Genomic DNA, 25369 nt, shown 5'->3' with positions numbered 1-25369 from the left:
GTCAACTATCCATTTTGAGTCTACAGTTGCCCTATTTACGACAAGACATGAAGAATGAGCCGTCGCATGATATGCTTTGGTGTCAAAATCGAAATGTCCCCTATGCAAGGTTCCCCCGGGGCACTGGGCGGCGCCGTGAGTGGCCAAATCTGTACAAGACTCATTTTCAACTTATAATAGGGTATTTTATGATAAGCTAGGGAGAAAACAATATTGCGCGACATATTTTGAGTGAATAAATTGTTTGATCCCAATTCGGATCCACTACCGGCACCGATTCCGGGGAAATGGCCATATATTGGTTGTTTCTGGACCAATATTAATACTTGGCGCACCAATCGCTTCAGAATTAGATCTTCTATCTTCATGTGTAGTAAAATTTTGAATTTTTAGCCGAGACCTATGCTAAAAACACGTCATAATTTTACTGCATAAGACATGCTTCCGGAAATCCGGATTATCATCGGTATCCGGTGGTCATAGTTCATCTCCGTGGATGCACCTCAAAACTAGATTAGTTGACCCGTCCATTACTTCTTAAAGATTTGAAATCGGTCAATTTTTGTCAAAGTTACAGCATTCCAAAGTTGGCCCAATTTTTGCCTGTCCCAGTTATTTTGACAACCCCCTGTATATCAAATATTCCATCATTTGCGATACTTTAAAAATGGGGAGGGTACAAAAAAGGGGGGAGGGCTCCCTGCAAATCTTATTACATTGTTTATTGATTAGATTAGATTTTTAAATAAAAAATGCAAAAAGTTCAAGTATATTTTAAAAATGACCTGGGGCAGACACGAACATTCTGAAAACGCCATTATTTTTGTTTATTTTTATACTTTCAAGCCCGGGGTGTCCGGTCTCTGTGCATTCATATCGACTTTTTTTTGTCGAACAGTGTAATCTTTTCTTGTTTATCTTTTGAACGGATGTATCATAACGCCCAACTCTTGTGCATGTCTTTGACTTTTGGAGACATTTCTAAAATAATCGTGGCATGATTTTTTTTTCGCCGGTCACTGTATCTTTAGATCGTTTTGAATGAAATTATCACAGCGCTTTGGTCGTAATATGAATTTCAACATATATCAGTTTGTACTCCTTGATTTATGGCTAATCATTTCTAGATAACTAAGGAGTAGCTTGAGAAGATAAAATAATTATGTTGAGAATTTTTCCGACTTGTGGCTTCGTAGAAGTGAGGTTAAACTAAGAGTGATTTCTGGCAATTCATTGAGAATCGTAGGATGACCGAACGTTCCATATGTCGTTCATAATCGAACATGGCAATACATTTTTCCCGCTCATGGGTTAAGATTGGTTAGGTGTATTGTATCCCGAGTGGCGTATCAGGTATCAAGTATCAGAAGGCCGGCTCCAGAGGCACGTTCCCCGCCATTTGCGAGATTTGTGCCATCACCATATTTGAGCCTATTTCATTATCTACCCGATGGGAAAGGAAAGGGAAGGGAAAGGAATACCTTCTTAGGCGGTCATTAGATGACAACATTGTTTCATCGGATTTGAATACATCTTAATACATTTATAAATAAATGTTTGATTTTGGCGGCAGGAAAAAAAACCATTTGGACATGACCTCGAATAATCCGAAACACCTCCGGTGTCCGGAGGCCAATATGCATGGCCAAGTAAGTTCCTGAAACTAAACCGAATTTTCCCTAGACTACTTTCAGATGTATCAAATTTCATCCATCTATATAAATAAAAATGGAGTGGTGTTTGTATGTCACGAAATGGCTTGAGAACGGGTCAACGGATTGACGCAAGTTTTTCACTGTTGCACTCCACAAGCGATGCGACGTGTTCGTGTGAGGAAAAAGTTCGGGAAAGTCTCCGGAATAATCAGGAAAATGGGGGAAAACTAAGGTGTCATTTTGTATGGGGGATTTCTTGACGTTTTCCAACAGCCTACTTGATGGCAAGACGAAGTTTGCCGGGACTACTAGTTTTTAATAAAGTTATAAGCATTTGAAATTAGGCAAAATTTTGCCTACCTCAATCATTTTGCCTATCCCCTGTATGCGTATGTATCCTACAATATGGGACGAAAATTCCTGGAAAGCTTTTATTGAATTTTCTGTACTTTGTAAAAAATCGACATGGGACAATTATGCGTATAACGGAAGTGTACGCAATCGAGGAAACTATTTAAATTCATACCCCACACTACTCACCTCTAGTCTATCCTACTAACACAATGAAAGCAGTGTTACTTTTTGTTTCGTTTTTTTTCGTTTCCGGAGGCGTGAAAGTGCATAAATCACGAACCCAGCTTAAGCCCCCTGTAGGATGTTTTCCTTCTGCACCGAGCCGGTGCCGTTGCTCTGCAGCAGGTCCAGCGAGGGTTGCAGAATAAGCGGCGAGGTGATCACCTGAATGGGTCTGAAACGTTTGAAGAGGCCGTGAAATGCACTGGTTCTAGGAAAGAAATAGTGGACTTACTCTCCCATGGGGGCCGTCGTTCGGGATCCGTGCATGGCTTGAGCAGTTCGGGCGCGGGCAATCAGGGTCATCACGGTTCGCTTGGTTGGGTTCATACTGGAACGGGGTCCACCCAGGAGGGGCCGCTTGCGAGCTGCTGGAGGGGTGAAATGAGAAATGAAGCATAAATTAACTTCCAGAAGTCTTGTTCTGGAACAGAGTCTACGACTAAGCTTAGTTTTTGAAAAGTGTACTGGAATCTTTATCCACGAATTAAGACATGTGCTCGTAAATTGAGTTAGTTCGCAAAATTGAACCAGTTTGACAATAAGGTTTTGGATTGGAACTTATTTAATCGAAATAACAATGTGGGCACCCAGAAATGAGGACCCAGAACTTGTGAACTTGGACAGTATATTCCATAGTATTGGCTCAATTTATGAACTTTGTGAAAGAAGTTACGTAAATCGAATTAACGCTAAAAAAGGCTTCGTAAATTAAAGTTTTAGCGTGCTTTTTTGTCATATACGATATTCTGTTTTGGTTCAACTTACCTAAACTGACAGTTTTAACACCTCTTAACGCTGGATGAAGAAAAGCATTGGCTGACTCCACGAATGCTAACGTCTGGGCTTCAATGTCCGTCGTTGGCAGGGCTGAAAAGAAACATGCGAAAGCAAATTATCAATGAATGACATTTAAAATAACAATTAGAAAGATAGCATTTAATTTACAGCAGACCAAATTTAAAAACCTATTTCGAAGTTTGCACAAAACCATAAGACACTATCAAGATCGGAATAACTCCTAGTAACAAGCATGATGCAATTTGTAATCGTCTAATGAAGGAGACAACCCTGTGGTCAAACTTAATGCCATATCATAAATTGAACTTCTTGCAGCAACCACACGATCTGCTCCAAGCGACATTCCATAATACTCCCATAACATAGGTCATACCATCCCACACCTCGCTTTCCCTCCCCTCCCCCCTCACAGTGGTGGACAAAATTCCATTATCTCATAAAACTTACACGTTACAGCAGCATGTATTACACAACTCACCCAGGACTTTCCCACTTCATAAAGTGTACCGAAAAAGTGATAAAATGATGTGGAAACTCTCACCTTCATTAAGGATACCGACGATGCACATGACCCTCTCCGGGACCACCTCCTCATTCGATGCCCTGGTCACAACTTTTCCCTGTCGGAGTACGGACCAAGACGAACTGACCGACCGCAAACCAGGAATAACTCATTTGGTATGCAAACTATGCACTGCACTACTTTCCTCTTCAGTCGGTCACACAGTGTGCCCTCATGCTTGGCCTCATTTTGTCCGATGGGACGTGCTTGTCGTGTGTTAAACTTTTGTATTTTTTTTTTTTCAGTGAGATAAAATTGAGCTACGTGAATTTCTAATTGAAAAATTACGGTAAATGTGTAAACTTGTCGTAGTGCACAAGTTTACACATTTATCATTACATGAACACTTAGTATTTTCCATTTTTGAATACATGTTTATATTTTTTCAAGAAATTTTATGTCATGATACAGTCGAAGCTTGTTATAACGGCATTGCAAGGGACCGTCGTTATAGAGAAGAGTCGCTACAAAGAGTAGTTATTACAATAAAATATTGTTTCAAGCAACCAAAAATGTCGCTAAAGAGAGCTTTTGTCACTTTAAAAGTTGTCGTTATAACGAGTTTCGACTGTTTTCCCGCGGATACGATCCGATAAGGAATATTTAATACGAGAGAGATACGTTTTAATTCACGGTGTATTTCAGAATGATGTGATACATAATAATTTGGCCGATAATAGTCCTTTACCCTATTGTGTATTGCATGGAATTTCCCAGAAGTGTATTGTTGTATACAATAATGTGTTGTATCTAAACTGTTAAACAAATTGATGAATTGAATTTTCTGGAACTGTCAGACAATGATACAAGCAAGAAAGGTAAACAATAATAATGTGGTGTCGATCTAGAATGATCGTTATGGTAAGTAGATATTATGATGAAATTATAATGTTTTACTGATGTTTTCTGTTTTGTTTCAGGTATGCTCTACAGGTAAGGTGGGGATTTTTTTATTTCCGTACAAAGTGGGCCGAAGGGTCTCAGATTTTCATTAAACTTTTTCCACAGGCAAGGCTCATCAATATATGAATAAAAAAAAATTGAGAAAAATTCAGGGTCGCTTATTTTCCCGGAAAACTCAGTTGGAATTTTTTTGTTTTCCTCTGACACTACTTACTTTGAAAAATCATAACTCAAGAACGAAGCATCGTAGAAACAAGGTTTTTTTTATGAAAATGAAAGCAAATTTTCTCAGGAATAAAAAAAAATATTAACTGGAAACAGTTTTCCACAAAATTTTACATCGTTGAGAAAATTCGTAAAGAAAAGCCGGAAAAACTACGCTCCAACTCGTGGAAAATTTTCAAAAAAATATTTTTGAGAAGATAATTTCATAAGCTTTAATCACTGAAATTTTTGAAATGTACTTTTTTTTTCGTTTTTGAGTTATGGCCAATTTTGTGGAAAATGACCATATAAGCCTTTTCTTTGAAAACCCATATTTCAATCGAAGCATCGGAAAAACAAAGATTTTTCATCAAAGCAATTGCAAATTTTCTAAAACATCCGAAAAAAAGATATGGGATTGATTTTAATGGAGTATACGTTGGAATGGATGGTATTTTTCATGAAAAATTACACCGCTAAGAAAAACTGAAAAAAACTGTTTCTGCCTCAATTTTTCATTATACTGAAAACGGATTCATAAAACAAATAAGATTATTATTATTATTTTTTAATTTTATTTATGCAATTATTCAGTATATAACTTACATTTTCATCTTAATACTATCTATTTTTTTCAACCGGGAAGATTGTCTTTGGTTGCTAACGCCAGAAGATTTTCGTTTCTTTGTATTATTAAGAACAAAACATGCTGTATTTTCTTGGTTTTCATGTGCATCTGAGAATTCACTTGCAAAAATGCTTCATTCGTCTTTTGGTATAAATGAATGATATTTTTTTGTTCCAGGAATTGGGAAAAGGTTAGAAAATCTTTCCTGAAGAAATTTTTCAGTTTTTTGCTGCTTCTATGAAATTAATGTAAAATACTAGAATCATGTATTGAGAAAACCATCCATTAGCTTCTAGCTCTAAACAAGGATTAGAAAATGGTATCAACCCGAAAGATTGTAAGGGTACTTAAATATATCGCCAAACCAGATTTAATCATCAAAACTCATATCAATTTGCTTAATCATTTGAAGTTATTGAATTTCCATTAGACATTAGAAAATTCATTTGAAAATCGCCTTGGAAATTGTTCTTGGAATTTAATTATTCAATGCCTTCATAAATATTTTATTGTTAACAATTTGACAAGCATATTCGGATTAACAAAGCCCAATTCCAGTATGGCGGGGAAATTTAAAAATTTGGATTTCTTCGCGGAAATAACGCGACGATCATTAACTTAATGAGAAAAATGATTTCATCACAGTAACCCACGACATGTCAGTGAAAAATAATGCCTCCTCTATGGACCAATGCACGAGTTCACTAATTTGACGTTTGAGCAGTGCCGAATTCACTCGTTACCATGGTCACGTAAATAACACGGCACCGCTCAAACGTCAACAAGTGAACTCGTGCATTGGTCCATTGGTGCACTGTTCCTTTAGTTGCGGTATATTTTTAATTTGGGTTCCTATAGTTGCAATATTCGTTGATTTCTTATGGGATCCTCCACTTTAGGAACACTTCACCGCAACTATTGGTACAAGTAAAAAAGGTTTTAGCAATTTCAGTGATATTTCGTCAGTTTTAAAGCAATTTGAATGCTCTTTTCAACTATTCCGTATACCAATAGGCCAATACGTCGATTGGCAGTGTCGGTTCTGTAGCTAATGTAATAAAATCAATAAATTTGTATATTAAAAACTCTGAAAGTTTGCAAATTTGGAGTATTGCAGGTCAATCGAAGTACTGAAAGCTAAGATCCAAGTTTCCAAACTTTACCATTTTGTATGGAAAAAACCGTTTATGTTAAAGATAAATCTTAGAAATCGAGAAGTGATTCCCAATTTTCGAAAAATTTGTTCGAAATTCCTAAACACATTTCCTTATCAATGTGGAAAAAAACCTGCTCAGAGATTTCACCCCAGTAACTGGAAGAGTTAAGTTCAACGTACTCTTACAAATTTTCCCTCGAAAGTGTTTTGGTATGGTCTTGAGTAATTCTATCAAAACACAAAAAAGTACGACAACTTTTTCAGTTGCTCATTTCTTACTTCTAAAATCTTCATAGATTCGACTAGAACAGTTGAGCGTATTTCTTAACATGTTCTACCACATAACATGTGTTTCTGGAAGAAGAAAAAATCATTTCCTCCAAAAATGTTGCTATTGATTCAGTCAATAATTTCGTAAAAAAAACTCTTCTTCGTCGCTTTGGTGATGGACGGGAAAGCTGTTTCCAAATACATGTATGCGCCAGAAATAAATTCAGAAATAAATTTGTTCTTAAATTTTGGCAATTTGTTGACTCAATTATAATGTATTCTTGTTAAGGTCGTCAGCAAGCTGCTGCGGTGTTTTCATTACACCGCGCTGGCAGACGAACATGCTTCCGCACTTTTCAAATATACACTGTACTGTCCTTTCTCCATTTATTATGCCGACGCACTATGGCTTATCAGGTGGCCAATAATCAAAAAAGTGATGTGCCCCAAATTTCAATTCTTGTTCGCCATTCCATGGTAAACATGTCTGCTAAGAAATTCCCAAAATATTAGGGCATGATTTACATTGCACACTCAGATATGAGGTGCCAAAGTTGAGCCTATGGAGAAAAACTTGTTTTTATTAGAGTGATTCCAAGCAACAGCACCAAAATTTGGTAAATTTTTTAATTCATTTTTTTCTATTGAGCTGAAACTTTGCACAGTTTTCCAGTTCCATCTAAATCGTCATTTTCTGATATCAAATCTTCAAGTTGAGTCACGACTAACTTTTCAAAAGGGTGTATGTGAAAATGGTTCAAAAATATTCAAAAAGCTGCACAGCAAAAACGGTTCGTTCGATTGTTAGACAACTAAAGAAACAAAGTTAGACAACTAAATAAAGATTCCAAAAAAAATACACACAGTAAAAAATTTTTTTTTTTTGCATTAAAAAACATAATTTTTGACACAAAAACTCAAATATCTCAAAACCCTATCGGAATACTAACGTAATTTTTTGAGGAAAAACGGTCCATTATATTAGCTATCAACCATAAAAATTTGGTGATGGTAAATCAATAAACAAAAAAGTTATGACATTTCAAACATGTAACAATTTTCACATTTAATAGGAAAAAAAAATTTTTTTTTCGGTGTAAATTATTACGGGAACCGCAGTTTGTTGCTGATTTTATTGTTAAGGGCCTTGCGTGAATTAAACAAGTCGTTTTCATGTATTCATTAGTATTATGTATGTTATATGTATAAATATTATGTATATGTATAAATATTATATGTATATGTATATATGTATAAATTAAAATAAATTAACAGATTACACAAAAATATTTTTTTTTTTACCATGATATTTTTTTTAGAGTATGATCGATGAGTTTCTAAATGTTATATATAAACTTTAAAAGTTTTGGATTTGGGTATGCGTTATGAGATCATGAAAACATTTTATTAATACTTATTTATTTATTTATTGTTATTCAATTTTTTTACAATATCGAACACTTTTGCATCATTATCAGTACAGTTCTATATGCTTTAATTTTATTTTCTGACAATGGAATGAAACAGTGAAATTTTTGGGTTCCTTGGATCGTTTTCGCATTACACTGTAACCTCAATTTACGAACTAGATCGGGGGTGCGCAAATTGAGTTGGTGCGTAAATTGAATCAGTGCGTAAAACGAGGGAGCTCAGTTCGTAAAACGAGGTTTTGCCAATTTATCATTTCTATGTAGAAGAATGTCTCACAATACTGAACCCTAGAAGATTGTTATATTTTTAAGAAGCGTTTGTATTGTCAGATCCAAGTTTTGGTAATTAAGTGAGTACAACATGTGTTCTAGTTCATCCAAAAACTTCCTGGAATATATACCTGCAATGTACTGGCATATTTAGCGATCCTTTGATGTTTTTTTTTTTTTGATATGGCACAGGCCCTTATCTATTCATAGTAGTAAAATGAGTATTTTTATAATTTGTGCAGATGTCCTAGGTCCTTCAAGGACTACATTGAATATAGGCCTTGGGATCTACGACCGTAATAAGATATTAGCGGTTACTTTTCATTTACTCCACAGGCCCCTAATCATTCATGTGAGTAAACGGTGTATTGTAATAATTTGTGCGGATGTCCTAGGTCATCCAAGGACTCCATTGAACATAGGCTTTGGATCTACGGCCGTAATAAGAGATAAGAGATTACTTTTCAAATACTCCACAGGCCCCTAACTATTCATGTGAGTATGGTTTTCCAACGGTTTTCCCAAACCAGAGGTCGCCATCTTGGATTCCAAAATGGCGTCGGACATCGATTTTCGTCATCCCCTCATCGTGCCCATTCCGAATATACCCATATTGTATGGGTTTCCAAAGGTTTTCCCAAACCAGAGGTCAATAATTTCCCACAGAATTGTCAAAACTCAATTTACGCACTGCGTAAAAAAAGTGACGTAAATTGAGTTTACTGCGTAAAAAAAGTGACTTAAATTGAGGGAGCGTAAAAAAAGACTTCGTAAATTGAGGTTTTAGTGTATTATATTGCTCGCTGAGCTCTGATGCCGTTAATTCGTACTCTTCAGTAGTAGTAAAACAAAATGATAATTTTGTTAAATCTTCTTCTTTTCTGCGATTCGCCCAATCAAATAGTTCTTTTGCAGTTTTAATTGGATGCTCACGTTCTTTGGCTAAACTTGCTCTTGTGGCCATGCGCTTTATGGTTCCTCCAATAGCATCACAAGGACCTTTGCCATGTGACGTAGCAAAGAAATGCCATTCTGCATCAATTCCGTACTTTGATTTAAATTGACATAGGCTCGAAAAATTCTTACGGTTTTTGTACTGCGATGCTGCTCCATCAGACATGAAATATATCTTTCTGATTTCTTTATCCTTATCAACGCGTAAAAAGTTAATCATTTTTGCAATGAACAAATTTACAGATACTGAGTCGTGTCTTAAATCTTCGGAAATTACAATAAAACTAAAATGTTCAATTTGCGTACTTCCATTGAAATAAATAACAAATGGATGAATTGTAGCTTGTTGTACGTTCCAGTGATGGGACTGCACTTCATCTTGCAATACAAAGCTATAGTTTTCAGAAAAATCACAAATGACTAAAAATTCACCATCTTGTAATGTATTTTTCGTATTTTTTAAAAAGCGGGATTGCTCTGTTTTAATAAAGTCGTGAGGAATTAAACTTTCTAATTTCAAGCAAAAAAATGACACAAACTCATCTACAGGTTTTACAATAGTTTCTAGGTCACACCTATCCGTGGTCACCCATTGCTCAAATGATAACTGATCAATATAATTTTCTTCAAACTCAGCGAATAAAGTATTTTCCAATGATGAAGAATCTGGACAATCCGAACAAGATCGTAGATAGCAATTTGATGTTGTATTTTCACACAAAAGACTACCAGTTAACATTTTAATATCCTTTGATAAATTGATTCTTTTCAAACTATGTAAAATTAGGTTAATATTTTCGTGTGTTGTGCACACACAAACATTATGTGTTCCTGAATTGGATAGAAGCTTGCATTGCCTTGGACGAAGGCTTGCAAATGAGGAAAAACCTACCTTAATATTTTCGTTAATTTCCTTGAAGCGTGTATACTAGAGTGGTTCAAAAAATCGTTTTTGCTCAACACCGCTCATTCGATTCTAGATCAAATTCCGAGTATCCTACCAAAATTTGAACTCATTTGGATGAAAACTGAGACTGCACAAGTCCTTTGAAGTTTATATGGAAATTAATATGGGAAAAGTAAGCAATTCATTCAATCGGTCATAGTTTTTACCCATGTGCTCTTGGGGATTAGAGCTACATTGATACTGTGAGATACATTCATCAGCTACAACTTTGCTGAAGACCGTTTTCAAATCGGACGCCTCAGTAATAAGTTATTGATTTATATCCAGTCACAAATTCTTCAGCAGTGCTCATTTAACTTCTGAACAGGCAACATTGCTGCATCTGGCGCGAAAGATAGCACGCACAAATCATGGCTACTATGTTTTACTGCATATATCCAGTGATGCCCGCAGAACAGCCCAATAATTATAGCCAAAGTTTTACAACTCATTCAAAAATCAATAACTAATTACTGAGGCGTCCGATTTAAAAACGGTCTTCGGCAATGTTGTAGCTGATGAATGTATCTCACAGTATCAACGTAGTTCTAATCCCCAAGTGCACATGGGCAAACACTATGACCGATTGAATGAACTGCTTGCTTTTCCCATAGTAATTCCCATATAAACTTCAAAGGGCTTGTGCAGTCTCAGTTTTCATCCGAATGAGCTCAAATTTTGGGAGGACACTCAGAATTTGATCTAGGATCGAATGAACGGTGTGGGGCAAAAACGATTTTTTGAACCACTCTAGTGTATACGCTTCTTTCAAAGTAGTCATCATTAATCGTTTTTGGATTGCTTGACGCTTTCCATCTTTTTTTACAGATACATAATCTTTTTGGCCAGGCATAGCTCTACTTACTTCATCATCTTCAAAATATTGAATTATTTTTTCTTTTGTCTCATCTGTTAATGAAGTACTCGACCTAGCATTTTTGGTTGCAAGACAGTTATTTTTGAATTGTTTTGCCTCTTTTGCTGTATTTCTATTGGTTTTGAACTCATCAATGGCGTCTTGAATAGACCACGAGCTTGGCAGCATCGACAAAATCAATAATTTTTCTTTCCTTGTCGTGGCTAGATTCGAGAACCTTTCCTTCATATTCATAATTACCTCATCGTAGTCTGTATTTTCCACATCCTCAGGTCCTAATTTGAAGAGGTTTCTTCGTACAGCTTCGTTGATTTCACGGTATTTTTTCTCGGGATAATTGACGTAACCCATCTTCGTCCATTTAATCGGAGTCACTTTTATTCCAGCTATCCCTTCGTTGAAGCGTTCGATGTTGACCTTCTGGATGCACTCATCTTCTGATTGATTTGTTGAAACAGATGTCGCTGATGGTACCGTGGCAAGACTATCTGCACTTGGTACTTCTGGTAACTCCTCAGTTGTTGTCGGTGCATCTAGTAATTCCTCAGTTGTTGTTGTTTTCGAACTTCCTGCAACCTGATCCACCGATGATGTACAGATTGCCCGTTTGTCAACGTTTAAACGGCAGGACGTACAAATGCGTAAATTTGTATTCAATGTAGTTTGGTTTGACTTTATTAACGAGATTTTTAGCCCTGGGCTAGTTCATCTCGGGACCAACGGCTTTACTTCCCTTCCGAAGGAAGTCGTCACTATAACTTTTTACGTGACTATGTCGGGGATGGGATTCGATCCCAGGTCCTCGGCGTGAGAGGCGAGTGTTTTAACCACTACACCAGGTCCGTCCCCTATTCAATGTAGACATTGGAGCATAACCAGCCGCTTTCAGTTTATCTATGGTGCTTTTGGTGAGATTTCGTAGCTCTTTCGAACACTTTTTTTCTGCAAACGGCCTGCAACAGTTGAGAAAGCGACTACTCATGTTGCTCGTTAGATTTTAATAAACAAAATCACTTTTAAGTTTTTACTGACTAGTTTGGTGTCGTTTGCTTGACTGAAGAAAAATTTTACAATTAAATCTTTTATAACCATAGTGGTAGTATATTTTTAGCTTTTTCGTGAGTATGTTCATGGTATGTACCTATCATGTTTTTGATGTTGTTGAAGTTACTCGCTTTCTCCCAAATATGATTAACAAAGTCTATTCTCTACCAAGGCGGGTCTATACCCAGGTGTAATCAGATTTTAACTTTGTGGAGAAAACCAGCGCCGAGAAAACCGACCTGCTTTACGTATACTAGATCACCTGGGTATAGACCCGCCTTGTTCTCTACGAGGTAAACTTTTTGCAGGTAAACTAGTCGTATACCTGTATAGAAAACTTTTTTTGTAGCTTTTGTCTTCAATATTAGATTTCTTATAGGTTCTTTTATCAAAAGGTTTCAACACTATTGAGAGAATTTTTCTTCAGTTACGTACAATAAAAAATATGACACTATCAAGACTTTAGATCACAACACTGGATCGCGTCTAACTTTCTAATAGATGCTATAATAGTTATGAATAATTAAATAAAATATCATGAAAACAACTTGTTAACCTCATGTGGTACCCTTAACAAAAAATTCAGCAACAAACTGCGGTCCTAAAAAAATTAACAATGAAAAAAAAAAACAATTTTCACTAAGTGTCAAATTTGTGAAATATTTGAAATGTCATAACTTTTTTGTTCATTGGCTTACCATCACCAAATAGCTAATATAATGGACCGTTTTCCCTCAAAAAAATACGTTGGTATTCCGATAGGGTTTTGAGATATTTGAGTTTTTGTGACAAAAATGATGTTTTTTAATGCAAAAAAATTTTTTTTTACTGTTTGTATTTTTTTTGGAATCTTTATTTAGTTGTCTAACTTTGTTTCTTTAGTTGTCTAACAATCGAACGAACCGTTTTTGCTGTGCAGCTTTTTGAATATTTTTGAACCATACACCCTTTTGAAAAGTTAGTCGTGACTCAACTTGAAGATTTGATATCGGAAAATGACGATTTAGATGGAACTGAAAAACTGTGCAAAGTTTCAGATATTTTTGAAATGGTCGATCAGAATCGACTTGCATGCCTCCGTGGAATCCCTCATTAACAAAAACTATGCTATACTCAAATGAATATAACTTTTTTTCTATAATACTTACGTAAAATTTTACACCATTTGAAAGCTTACAAAAAAGGCTTCCTAGAAACAATAAAAAAATAAATAAAAAAAGCTTTAAAATAGTGGCTTTAGTGATGTTTTTTTACAAGGCGGTTTATAAAATCGAATAAGCTTATAGTTAACACATCGAGTCCTTTTTTGTCCCAAGTTGTCCCAGGCTTAAATTCAGTTCCAAGGGTACTTTGAGATGTAAACTAAAGGATCGTGAAGAATTTAGCTGCACAAATTTGCACTTTTTTAATTTAAGGCTTTTTGAATTTTTCCAATATTGTCAACCATTTTGTAATAAAAAACAGCTAAAAACTAATTTGGAAAATAACTGAATTTCGCTAAATCATTCACATCATCATTTCTATGTAAGTTTTAATATTTATAATGGTTTGCACAACGTTAATCACATAAATGGCTTATATGCATTATAAGTAACAAAGTTTAATACTTCGCTATAGGCCCTATTCAAAAATTAGTCTCGAAAACTTTTTTTTGAAAATAAAACATCAAATTTGTATCATAAAACTCATAAATACGACATGAGATGGAAAAAATATTTTTGGCCGCCAGTCTGTATGGAAACCGCCCATAGTGCAACGTAGCATAGACACTACTGGCAAAAAAAATACGAATAGCGGAAGGGTTGATCAGTACAATCAGTCCGATCTTTGTAAACATCATCATATTGTTCGTTTTGTTGACGAATAGATTGTCGTGCGAATTTTCAACGTGGGGAAATAAATACTAACACGTCAGTTTATATGGCGATTTAGCAGAAGCACGCACCTTGCATGCTATACACAATCCAACAGTGTACGTTACATGTGCGTTACGTGTTGGTTTTGTTAGCTCAACGCCATCCAATATATGGCAAACATGGTGGGAGAATATTTTGGTGGAACAAAATGTATTAGGTTGGAGGGCAAAATCCCCAATATAATAATTTATTGTTATGACATTTCAATACATATTATTCAGGTGGATTAACACATAGCACAAGATTGCAAGCAATGAGAAGAAGTAAATATGATATTGTATGGGATTTGAATATGAATAGGATAAATGAGTATCATTAGGGTACAGTAAAATCTATCTAATCAGTTAAAAATAAACCGCTTGAACTAAATCGCATCTCTTCGTATAATATATTCCCTATCGGATCGTATCCACGGACCAATGCTTCAGTTGTAACACCATAATTTGATTTTTGATCATCTTCAATGCAGTATATCATATTTCAAATTTCAATTTAATTGGTATTGCTCTGGCAATTCTTTTCGAGTTTTTATTTAAGTACTTTTCACACGAAAAACATTCCAACACAATTTATATTGAAACTTCAGGATGAATTCAGGAAGAATCTTCGATATTTTTTAAAGAATATTCACTTGAAAAACTATTAGACTAATTTTTAGATTAATTTGTAAAAGAATCCTCTAATCAAAGTTTTGAGAAATCTTAACGAAAAAAGCCAGCAATATGTATTTTTAGTTCTGGGAATAATACAGGCAATACTAAAGAATTGTTGATGAATGTCATGAGATAGTTTTGATATGTAATAGATAAGTATTCAACGAAATTCATTGCACTTTTTTAAATTATTCATTGTAAAAATTTATGAGGAATTGATGAAGGATTTGTAAGAGACATTTCCGATTACTCTAGAAAAACCTTAGGGGGAGTTTCAGCGAAACCCTGAAAGAAAAGCTGAGGATATCCTGTTGAAAGGTTCTGCAAGAGTGAATGACGTGTTTTTTTCAAAATTTTCAGGAAACCACTTGCACCTTCCAAATTTTTAAAGGAATTTCCTGACGGAAGCATGCCTGAAGCTAATTCTGAAACAATCATTGACAAAACTTCGGACAATTCCTGTGAGACAAATCAATAGAACCACGTTAGACGTGGGCTTCATAGCCGTGCGATTAGTGTCACCAGGCATTTAGCCGCATCGTGCTAGAGAGTGTGGGTTCGATTCCCGCCTCGACCGGTAAACTTTTCGTGAGGACTGTTTTCCGACTGTGCCACTGGGCGTTGCATGCTAGTCCGTTGTCTAGTGTGGTGCTTCCTTCAAATGGCAAATAGCCCACTGGAAGCATTAACGTGTCAGTGTCTTTAAAAAAAAAGACAAAACGAGAAATCTACGGAAATCATAAGAGTGTAAAAATCGTCATTATTGTGACAGACATCACATCTATGACACCAAAATATGGTAGGCTTTCCTGTTGGCTGCAAGAAGCTGAAGCTCAGGATAGCTTGAATCGGAACGATATGCGAAGATGTTATGCAACGGTCAACGCGCGCGGCCTAATACCCAGTGCCTACCATGTGCAATGATCGAAAGGGGAATTTGCCGACCAATAAAACGGCGGTGGCAGCCAGGTGGGAAGAGAACTTTCAGCAGTCATTGAACGGATGAAATGGAAATGTAGCGAGAAACAGGGTGAATTTTGATGACGACGGTCAAGCTGTGGACCCACCGCCCATAGAAGAGGTTAATAAGGCTTTCAGCGAGCTGAAGAACAGTTAGGCTGCTGGGAAGGACGAGATCCCGGTCGAGCTTCTCAAGCACGGAAATGAGCTGCTTTACCAATCGAGTACTTCTGAAGGTATGGGAGGACGAAGAAACCGGCTGGTTGAATGGACTCATACGCCTGATCTACAAGAAAGGGCACAAACTGGAGTGAGCCAATTTCAGAGACCACTAAACAAAGGAGCAGAATGATACTAGATAAATTCCGGGAGTATGAGTAACGGGCTCACCATCTGTTTATTGGTTTCAAAGTGGAGTATGATTCAGTAAAAATTAATGAATTGTGGCAGATCGTGTCTGAACATGATTTTCCGGCGAAACTAAGTAGGCTGATACGTGCAAAGTTGGATGGTTCGAAATCAAGTGTTCGGATTGCAGATGAGATGTCAACTTCGTGTGTCGTTGGACGGATTGAAGCAAGGAGACAATACGACCGGCAATGATGTAACGCTACGCTGTCAAGGCATCAAGGTGGGTAGGTGAAAAACGAAAGTGTGTTGCAAAAAGTGCATAAGCATGGACTGTAGTAGAGTCGTTAGATCATTAGGACCCAAAATCTCGAATGATTTGGATGACCTTCATATCTGATCACACGTAATTGGTAAGCAATGAGTTATTCTTACTTCGTAGGCATTTAAACAAAATCATTGTATGATGTTTGTTTATAACAATTTCCCAAGGTTGTTGCAGTTTTGATTTTTTTTTTCTTTTTCTTGGCATACGTCCCCACTGGGACAGACCTGCTGCTCAGCTTAGTGTTTTTATGAGCACAATCACAGTTATTAACTGAGAGCATTATTTTCCAAAATTGCCATTCTCGCATTCATTTATTTTGTGGCAGGAGCGGAGGTATTTTATGTCAAGGGAAGTGATGAAAATTTCCATTACGAAAAGATCCTGGGCTGACCGGGAATTGAACCCAAACACCTTCAGCATGGCTTTGCTTTGTAGCCGCGGACTCTAACCACTAGGCTAAGGAATTACACTGGAAAAATATAGCTAAACTATTTCACGGGGGTGTTCGCTCAAACACGAGCAATTTCAAATGTTCATGTCAGCTTGTAGTCTTAAATTAAATCGTCATTTGGATCACCTCAAACCGCCTGATAACGTTACTGCTCGTTTAACATCTCCATGCAAATCGTCGTCCCCGGAAGAGAAAGTTCTCTTTCGACATGGGAAAAGTTAACATCTTTATTGCCTTCATTGGCACATTTTATCACCAAACCGAGACATAGCCTTACAGCTTTCTATCCCTCTGCTACCGTTCCTAATACTCAAACCCCCGAGCAATTCACAGTGACCATAATCCCATCAGCCCAGCGTCCAACCGACTGGAAGTTCTGCGGTTTAGTTCGATCATCGTTATGTTCATGTGGTTTTGGCCGTTGAAATCCGCCCGAACAAGTGGACACATAATTTGAATCTCAAATCTTGCGGACATCATCAGCAGCAGCATCCACCCATCGGCGGAACGCTAATAATTGATCCATTTTCATCGACCCGAATGGCAAATCGCCAAGCAAACACCAATAAATTCTCGTTAGGGCTTCTCTGGTGTTCCCTTGTCAGGGCGCGTTGTCACCCGGCATGCAAACACTCGGCCGTCACCCAATTAACAATTTCAATTATCCCCACAGCTTTCAACGATGGCCGGAACGTGCTGGCTTGGTTGGCACGGTTCTCGCGGAAGAGGCCGACACTAGGGGAAATCTAGGTAAAATCGACACCCTAAGCTAAGGGTTCATTCGCAAATTCCATAACGATCAAAGAGGATGCTACTGATCCTGAGTAGCGTCTGATGATTCCCTTGCAATGTTCTTCCAATAACGGAGTAGCAACCGTGTACGGTTAATCATTCTTATGGTCATGCTCATGTTCCGCAAAATTGATTCTGATATCCACTGTGAAATGAGCGTACAATAATGAATGCAAAGATGGGGTGAGACCAATACTGAATGATATCTGCTTCAAAAATTAAAAGACAATAGGTGTCAGTTTTACCCTGACTACCCCTACTGGTCAGCCTGGGACCAGTCTTATTTGGCGGCGTGTACTCGGCGACGACGGTCGCCTAATTCGTACGGTCTTGTTTGTTTGAGCACGAATACTAATTAGGATTCATGCGACTCGAGCCAAGGAGGGCGCAGATGTGACATTTCCATGGAGCGGGAGATGGCTTAACAGTCGAGCGAACCCTTTATTGGTCCTGAGGGTCCGTGGGAAATGGCTTTTTCTGTCACGTGGTAATATCTGTCGTGTTGACCATAAGGTGCCCGAAAACTGAAGATAACTTCTACTTTGACGAGAGAATTAGAAATCATGTTTTTTTTAGCATTTTTTGTTCTCAATCTGTAGGGTAAGTGTTCCCTTAGTTGTGGGTGTTCCTATAGTTGCGGTAGTGCCGTTTTCACTGATTTTATTTCATTAGTCACAGCACCGACACTGCCAATCGACGTATTGGCTTGTTGATACACGGAATAGTTGAACACAGCATTCAAATTGCTTTAAAACTGATGAAATATCACTAAAATTTCTAAAACTGTTCTTGCTTGTACCAATAGTTGCGGTAAAGTGTTCCTATAGTGGAGAATCCCATAAGAAAACAACGGATACCGCAACTATAGGAACACAAATTAAGGGGTCTATTTTGTAATTCGTGCGAATTCGCGTGACTCGTCTGTAGTCATTGTCGATCAAAGTAAGCATGCATATTTCAGATGTCACCCGTTGACTCCCATAGTAATCCAGTCACATAGAGTGACAACTGTCGATAATCTCGAGTGACAGACCCAAGTCGAGCGAATTTTTTGGTCGACAGTGACTCCAGTCGCGTCTTTTTTGATCGACTCGACTTATAAAATAAGGCCCTAAAAATATACCGCAACTAAAGGAACAGTGTACCAATAGTGGAGGTATTATTTTTCAGTGATATGCCGTGGATTACTACGATGAAATCGTTTTTCTCATTAAGACAATTATCGTTTCTTCCCGTTACAACATTAACACGTGCATTAATTGCGTTTCTTGAATTTAGGCGGTTAAATGAAGTTCAATCGTGCTTAGTACCTCCACTATTGGTACATCTACCCTACAAAAATACTGAATCAACAATTTCACGAAATTTTGCAACAATTTGTAGTAGCGTTTCTCCATCTCAGCTTCTTATTATTAGGTTTTCATTCTTCGGTCTACTTCGTTTTTCGGTTTCGGTCAGAAGCAGAGCTGGGATTGGTAATAGTAGGGGAACTTACGTATTGTCGGCAGCCTAAGCAGCTGAACTTTTAAGAGGGCAATTTTACGCAACAAACGAGCACAACAATTAGCAGGACACACCTGAAGTACACTTGAGCACTCTTCATTCATTAATTATTATACACCAAACACTAATTTATTGTCTTAATCTTCTATTTTTCCTCACGAGGCACTTGTTCTTTTATTGGCAATGCAATTACTATTGTCGGCAATAAAAATGTTCACTTCGGCAATCCAAAACTGCGCAAAAACTAGTTTATGTATTGGTAACAACTCGTATTTGTTGACAAATCCTGAAATTAAACGTCACTCATTATGTTCTACTCGTTGAAAGGGCCAATGTACAAAAATACGGACTACACTGAGAACAAATTTGCAGTTATAAATAAAATAGCAGAGAGTCAAATTGAATACACAACGCCACTTAATTAATGCAGGCTAAGGTGCCGTCCACAAATTACATAACGCTCTAGGGGGAGGGGGAGTAGGCTCAAACGTTGCGGCTCAAACACATTTTTTTTTTCATGCAAAGACTTTTGCGGAGGGAGGAATGGTCGAAAATTGTACATTTTAACGTTATGTCATAAATGGACGCTGCCTAATTTCGTTTTCATTTATTTCATCGAATATTTTTTGTATTCAATCTCACTATGGCAGCATTTCGGCTGTAAAAAATGGCATGTCATGGTTATAAACTTGCAGCAAGTGTGAATCCAACCTAGAAGTTGCAGCGTGACGTCATGGGTAATTGATTCATAATATTGTGCTCTGTAAGAAAAACCACGGAACACGATTATCGGATTACTTGAATTTCAGAGTTGCGTTTGAATGGATTACATGCATGCCCCTTTACGCTACTCACACTACTGTTTATTAGGGTGCGGTTAAATTTTCAAAAGCTCTCGAAACCAAAAATTCTTGTACTGTTTTGAATTCAAATCATATTAGAAGAGAAACCTCAAAGTTTGAGCCAAAAATATAAAGATTTAGAAGGGGCGCATGCGTCTTGATGGTAAATTTTCAAGTTATAAAAAATGACCTTCAGTGAAGTCACCATAACTTCGGTAATTTCTGAGCAATTTTGAAACTTTCACCACCATTATCTTAAAAATTAAATTTTTGAAAACTTAGTAACAAATCAATTTTGTGTAAAATCAAAACTAGTTTCAATAAAAAGTAGTTTACTCTCAATGTTTCCTCATTTTACTAAAAAAATATCTTTGTTTGACCATGACTTCATAAATACTCAAACCGATTCCAAATCTTTTTGCATGATTTAGAAGCTTATATAATTGATTTCAAACTTTTCATACACCACTTTTCACTAAAAAAATGTTTTGACCAAGTTGTTCAACAAAAACTGCACAAAAACATGAGTTTTTAACGAAAAACGTCTTTTTTTTTTATTTTGGTCAGTTAAACAATATTTTTAGAGCTGAAACTTGTTTTCCTCATTTGTTAAACCTTTGAAAAGGATTTGTCAACAATTTTTAAATATTTTTAAACATTAATATTTTTGCTCATGTTAAAAAATATATGCACTATTCAAATTGTAATTGAAACAAAATGCTTTATAAACACACGTTTTATAGGAAAAATGTAATTTTTGGCGAAAAAACTTAAATAATCCAAAGAGATTCGATTTTTCTTTACAAAATCATGTTTTTGGGTAGTTTTTGTTACAAAACTAAGCCGAAACAATTTTTTAAAAATGTGTTGTATGAACAGTACGGAAACAACTATTTTTTGCTTCAAAAATATGTACATACAAATACTTGAAATCGGTTAAGTATTTATGAAGTTATGGTCAAACAAATATGAATTTTTCAGTAAAATGAAGAAAAACTTCGAGAAAACTACTTCTAACAAAAATTGTTTCGATTTCAGACAAATTTGATGTTTACAAAGTTTTCATAAATTCAATTTTGAAAATAATGATGCTTAAAGTTTTAGAATTGGTTAGAAATAACCGAAGTTATGGTGACTTCACTGAAGGCAATTTTTTATAAGGGGCCGTCCATAATGTAAGTTGAATTTTGCTTACTATTTAGAGCATGCGACTTACCTTGGACTCAACTCAGGGGCGCCTAGCTTCCCTAGCCGAGAGGATTCTTTCGTTGGGGAGAGGGGTCTCTCCTAACCGCCGCCGATCTCCACCGTCACTCACACTCACTTTCCCAGCATCCACCTCAACCCGTAAGGGGTGTCTCCCGGTGGGGAGGGATGCCGAAATGGTTTCGCGCGGGATTTCACAAGATCACAAGATACGGACCGGACCACCGCAGATATGGCCAAACTTCTGACCGTGGAACTTCTGGCCACACTCTGGGCAACACAATGTCACACACTGCCACGAGGTCTTCTCCCCTTCAGTGAGCACTATGACACTACTTGGTGTCTAACACTTCCCCCGGGGGCCAACTCAACCGATAATCTTGCCGGCGAGGTCACTGGTTCTTCTTCCACCTTATACCCGGTCAACTACGCTCCCAAAGAGCGGACACTTTCGTCTCCTCCGGACTTCACACGCGCTCAAACCACTTTTTTTTTTCTGGGTAATCTTTTCCGCACACACGACTGACTTGGTTCACGACTCAAACAGAAGAGACCTAGCTCGGGTCGCTTGGTCTCCTATGAACCCCCTAGGGCTCCGGCTCGTGTTCTCTCGGGCGGAAGACGACGCCCGAAGGATGGCATTTTTGCGTTCTTTGGGAAATTGGGTTCTGTCGGAGTGGGGTTGGCGTTTGCGGTACTCCGGAACACAAGGTTTCTATTAACAAATTTAACAGGTCCTAACTCCTAAACATTCAATAGTATAATAATGGATTTAATTATATGGGACATTTAGTTATAAATGTAACAATAAATGACGTAGCATTTTTTCACTGTTTTTTTACACCCCACTCCCCCCTCGTAGTATTTCGTCACAAATGCGGGTACTCCCCCTTGGAAAATACGTAGCATATCAAGCACCCCCCCCCCTCTCTATATTTTTTTCTGACTGGGTTGAAAAAAAAAATCAGGAGTTCAATACAAAGTTTGATATTAATTACTGACTGTAATGTAAGGATAATCTAATCTTACAGTTTGATATACAGTAGCGCTCAAAAATAAACACTTTTAAATAAACATTTTTCTGTTTAAGTTACATAATTTTGGTTTCCAGTTTCATATAGGCTAAATTATATTGCTTTTGCTGATGTTACCACGAAAAACAAGTTTACTATAAAAAATGTTTGATTAGATTGATGAAACTCGTTACTGTCGAGTTAGGGTGCAATATATTTATAACGAAATTTCTGTTCAATATATTATTTGAACAGAAATTTCGTTATATTACAGGATTGTTTTTTAGTTATTCGTTGTTAGGAAATAGATTTCAATGAAAATGATCAACAAAATATATTAATTTGAAATGAATCATTGTCATTATTATCCAAATTCAAATCCATTTAGCAATCAGTGGCCAGATACATAATGATACATAGATCTTAGCGATTACACTGCGGAACACGATTTTGTCTCAAGCACCAAAATACTGCTATTTACTTAATTTATGGTTGCTGAATCCATTGCCATTTACAGAAATATCATAGCACGTCTAGTTTTTAAGATATTGACTGTTGAAAATGCTAAATTTGACTATTTCAGCCAACTTGCATGCAAGTTTTCCAGCTTGTATGGCAATTTATTTGCTCATGGGTACAACAATCCTTATCATCAATGTTCATAATACTTCCAATGCTCAAAATTTATTTTTTGTTGGTTTAGAAAAGTATTGTATTTTGATTTATAAGAGAAACGAAGAATTTCAATTTTTTTGAAGACTGCAGGCATGTTGAAAAAATCGACTTAACCTCAATTTAATCGTGGAATATCGATCAAATTATATCTGAATTGAAAGTTAAAGTCATATTTTGCATGCTTGGTAGATAAAATCATAATATTTTTTGATGGACCATTGTTTAAATTTTATGGGTTTATTCATATATTTCAAAACGCCAAAAATGCTCATTTTCGATACCCACCCACCCCCTTGTAACGCATTTTGTATGGATATTTTTCAAATTTTGTATGAGCTGTAACCAGTGTTTTATATTACTTTGGCGGCCTGTAGCTAAAAATTATTTATTTATTTATTTATTGTGAAATAATCATCGAACAACATTGTCTACATGATCTACTTAATCTAAAGTTATTCTAACACTGCTAATATTAACGAGCATTACGGAGTCGATTTTTAAAAATTTCTATAGACGAGTCAAAATCAAACAAATAATACACTGAATTAAACACATTGCACATGGATCGTATAGGCTCATTAAGCCCGTAAAGTGTACGACGAGAAGGAAGGTACACAAATCCTCTAGTTCTTAACGGTCTTTCGATGGCATAAATCCCAATTGTTCCTAAAATCTTAGGTGAATCTATCTTACTAGTTAATAATTTAGCTACAAATAATGCTTTTTGATGGTTTCGTCTTATGTACAATGGTTCCATTCTCAAAAGTTGACAACGATCTTCGTATGGAGGCAGCTCAAATCTATTGGCCCAAGGAAGAAATCTCAAAGCAAACCTCACAAATTTCGACTGTATGGATTCAATTCTGGTTATCCAGTTACTGCTATGCGGGCTCCATACTATTGAATTGCTGTCCAACACAGAGCGGACAAGCGAGTAATATAAAGCTCTCAAACAATACGGATCGCGGAATTCATAACCGACACGCATTATAAACCCTAGGTTTTTGTTGGCCTTAGCAATTGTTTGGAGGTAATGACTATGGAACGTTAACTTTTTATTCAGAATTACACCTAAGTCCTTAATTTCAGATACTCTTGTCAGTAGCTGATTGTCAATACAATAGGGATATTCAATGTCATTTTTCTTACGACTAAAACTTATCACATAACATTTAGAAACACTAACAATAAGAAGATTTCGATTACACCATTCAGTAAACAAGTCAATCAATCGTTGAAGCTCGAGACAATCACCAGTAGAACGAATATGGAGGTACAATTTCAAATCATCAGCGTACACTAGCTTACAGCCTTGCGGAAGCAAACAGCACACGTCGTTGAAAAATATAGCAAATAATAATGGTCCTAAATTACTGCCTTGTGGAACTCCCGAAGTGTTACAAAACATAAACGATTCTGTGTCTCCAATTTTTACAGACAGCTTACGGTTGCACAAGTAAGATTGAAGCCAAAGAACAATATCGTATGATACACCTAGACGATCAAGTTTTGCTAGAAGAATTCGATGATCTATTCTGTCAAACGCTGCTTTAAGGTCGGTGTACACTGTGTCGATTTGCGCCCCTCCGTCCATTCCGGTCATGCAAAGCGAAGTAAACTCAAGCAAGTTCGTGCTTGTGGAACGCCCAGGGAAAAAGCCATGCTGCTCTGTAGCAATGTGCGGTTGCATTTTTCGAAACAACACCTCTCCCATCAAAATCTCGAACAGCTTAGAACCCGCGCACAGTGAAGTTATACCTCTGTAGTTGACGATATCTTTCTTGTCACCCTTTTTAAAAACTGGGAACATATACGAGCGTTTCCAGCATTCAGGGAATCTTCCACTCCGCAAAGAAAGATTTATCATCATACGCAATGGCTGGCACAGGGCTCCAGCACATTTTTTCAACATTACCGATGGAATTCCGTCTGGACCAGGTACAGATGAAGACTTCATTCCGCAAAGAGCTTCGAAGACATCATTATCGGTGAATTCCACAGCACTTAAACAAATAATGTGTTCAGGAACGTCGCGTAAAGCAGTTTCAATTTGTTGATCCGTAGCAGCATCTGGATTGAATACACTAGAGAAATGGTCGGCGAAGAGGTTACATTTTGCTTCGGTTGAGTTGGCAGTAGTTTCTCCAAGAAACATGTTAGTTGGCAGACCATGCTCACTACGCTTCTCGTTTATGAATTTCCAGAATGATTAAGGATTCCGTTTTAGCTCCGACTGCTTCCTTTCCACATACTTGGAGTACAGAAAACGATTATGGCGGCGGTAGCGGTTGCTAGCAGCCACAAAACAATGCTTCGTATAATCATTGCGTTCTCTGGAATATGCTTTCAGAGCAGATGCGCGTGCACGTTTCAAGCGACGTAAGTAGGCATTCGACCATGGTGGTTTGC

General features: G+C 37.0%; 1 protein-coding gene across 4 annotated transcripts in view; it reads right to left on the bottom strand.

The window, feature by feature from the left end:
* Positions 1-25369, bottom strand: part of LOC5572262 (KH domain-containing, RNA-binding, signal transduction-associated protein 2) — a 485459-nt gene that overhangs the window by 65938 nt on the left and 394152 nt on the right. For all 4 annotated transcript variants that reach the window (XM_021850429.1, XM_021850432.1, XM_021850430.1 and 1 more), the window contains exons 9-11: positions 2997-3098; positions 2464-2599; positions 2196-2403 (exon numbers count right to left, since the gene is read on the bottom strand). In XM_021850429.1, coding sequence (XP_021706121.1) covers positions 2295-2403; positions 2464-2599; positions 2997-3098 — 347 coding nt within the window. In that variant the 3' untranslated portion in view covers positions 2196-2294. The remainder of the gene's footprint in view (positions 1-2195; positions 2404-2463; positions 2600-2996; positions 3099-25369) is intronic.

The sequence above is a fragment of the Aedes aegypti genome, chromosome 3 (assembly GCF_002204515.2).
Source record: "Aedes aegypti strain LVP_AGWG chromosome 3, AaegL5.0 Primary Assembly, whole genome shotgun sequence".
Lineage (NCBI taxonomy): Eukaryota > Metazoa > Arthropoda > Insecta > Diptera > Culicidae > Aedes > Aedes aegypti.
Note: the sequence above shows the minus strand (reverse complement) of the source record. Positions and strands in the feature narration are given on the sequence as shown.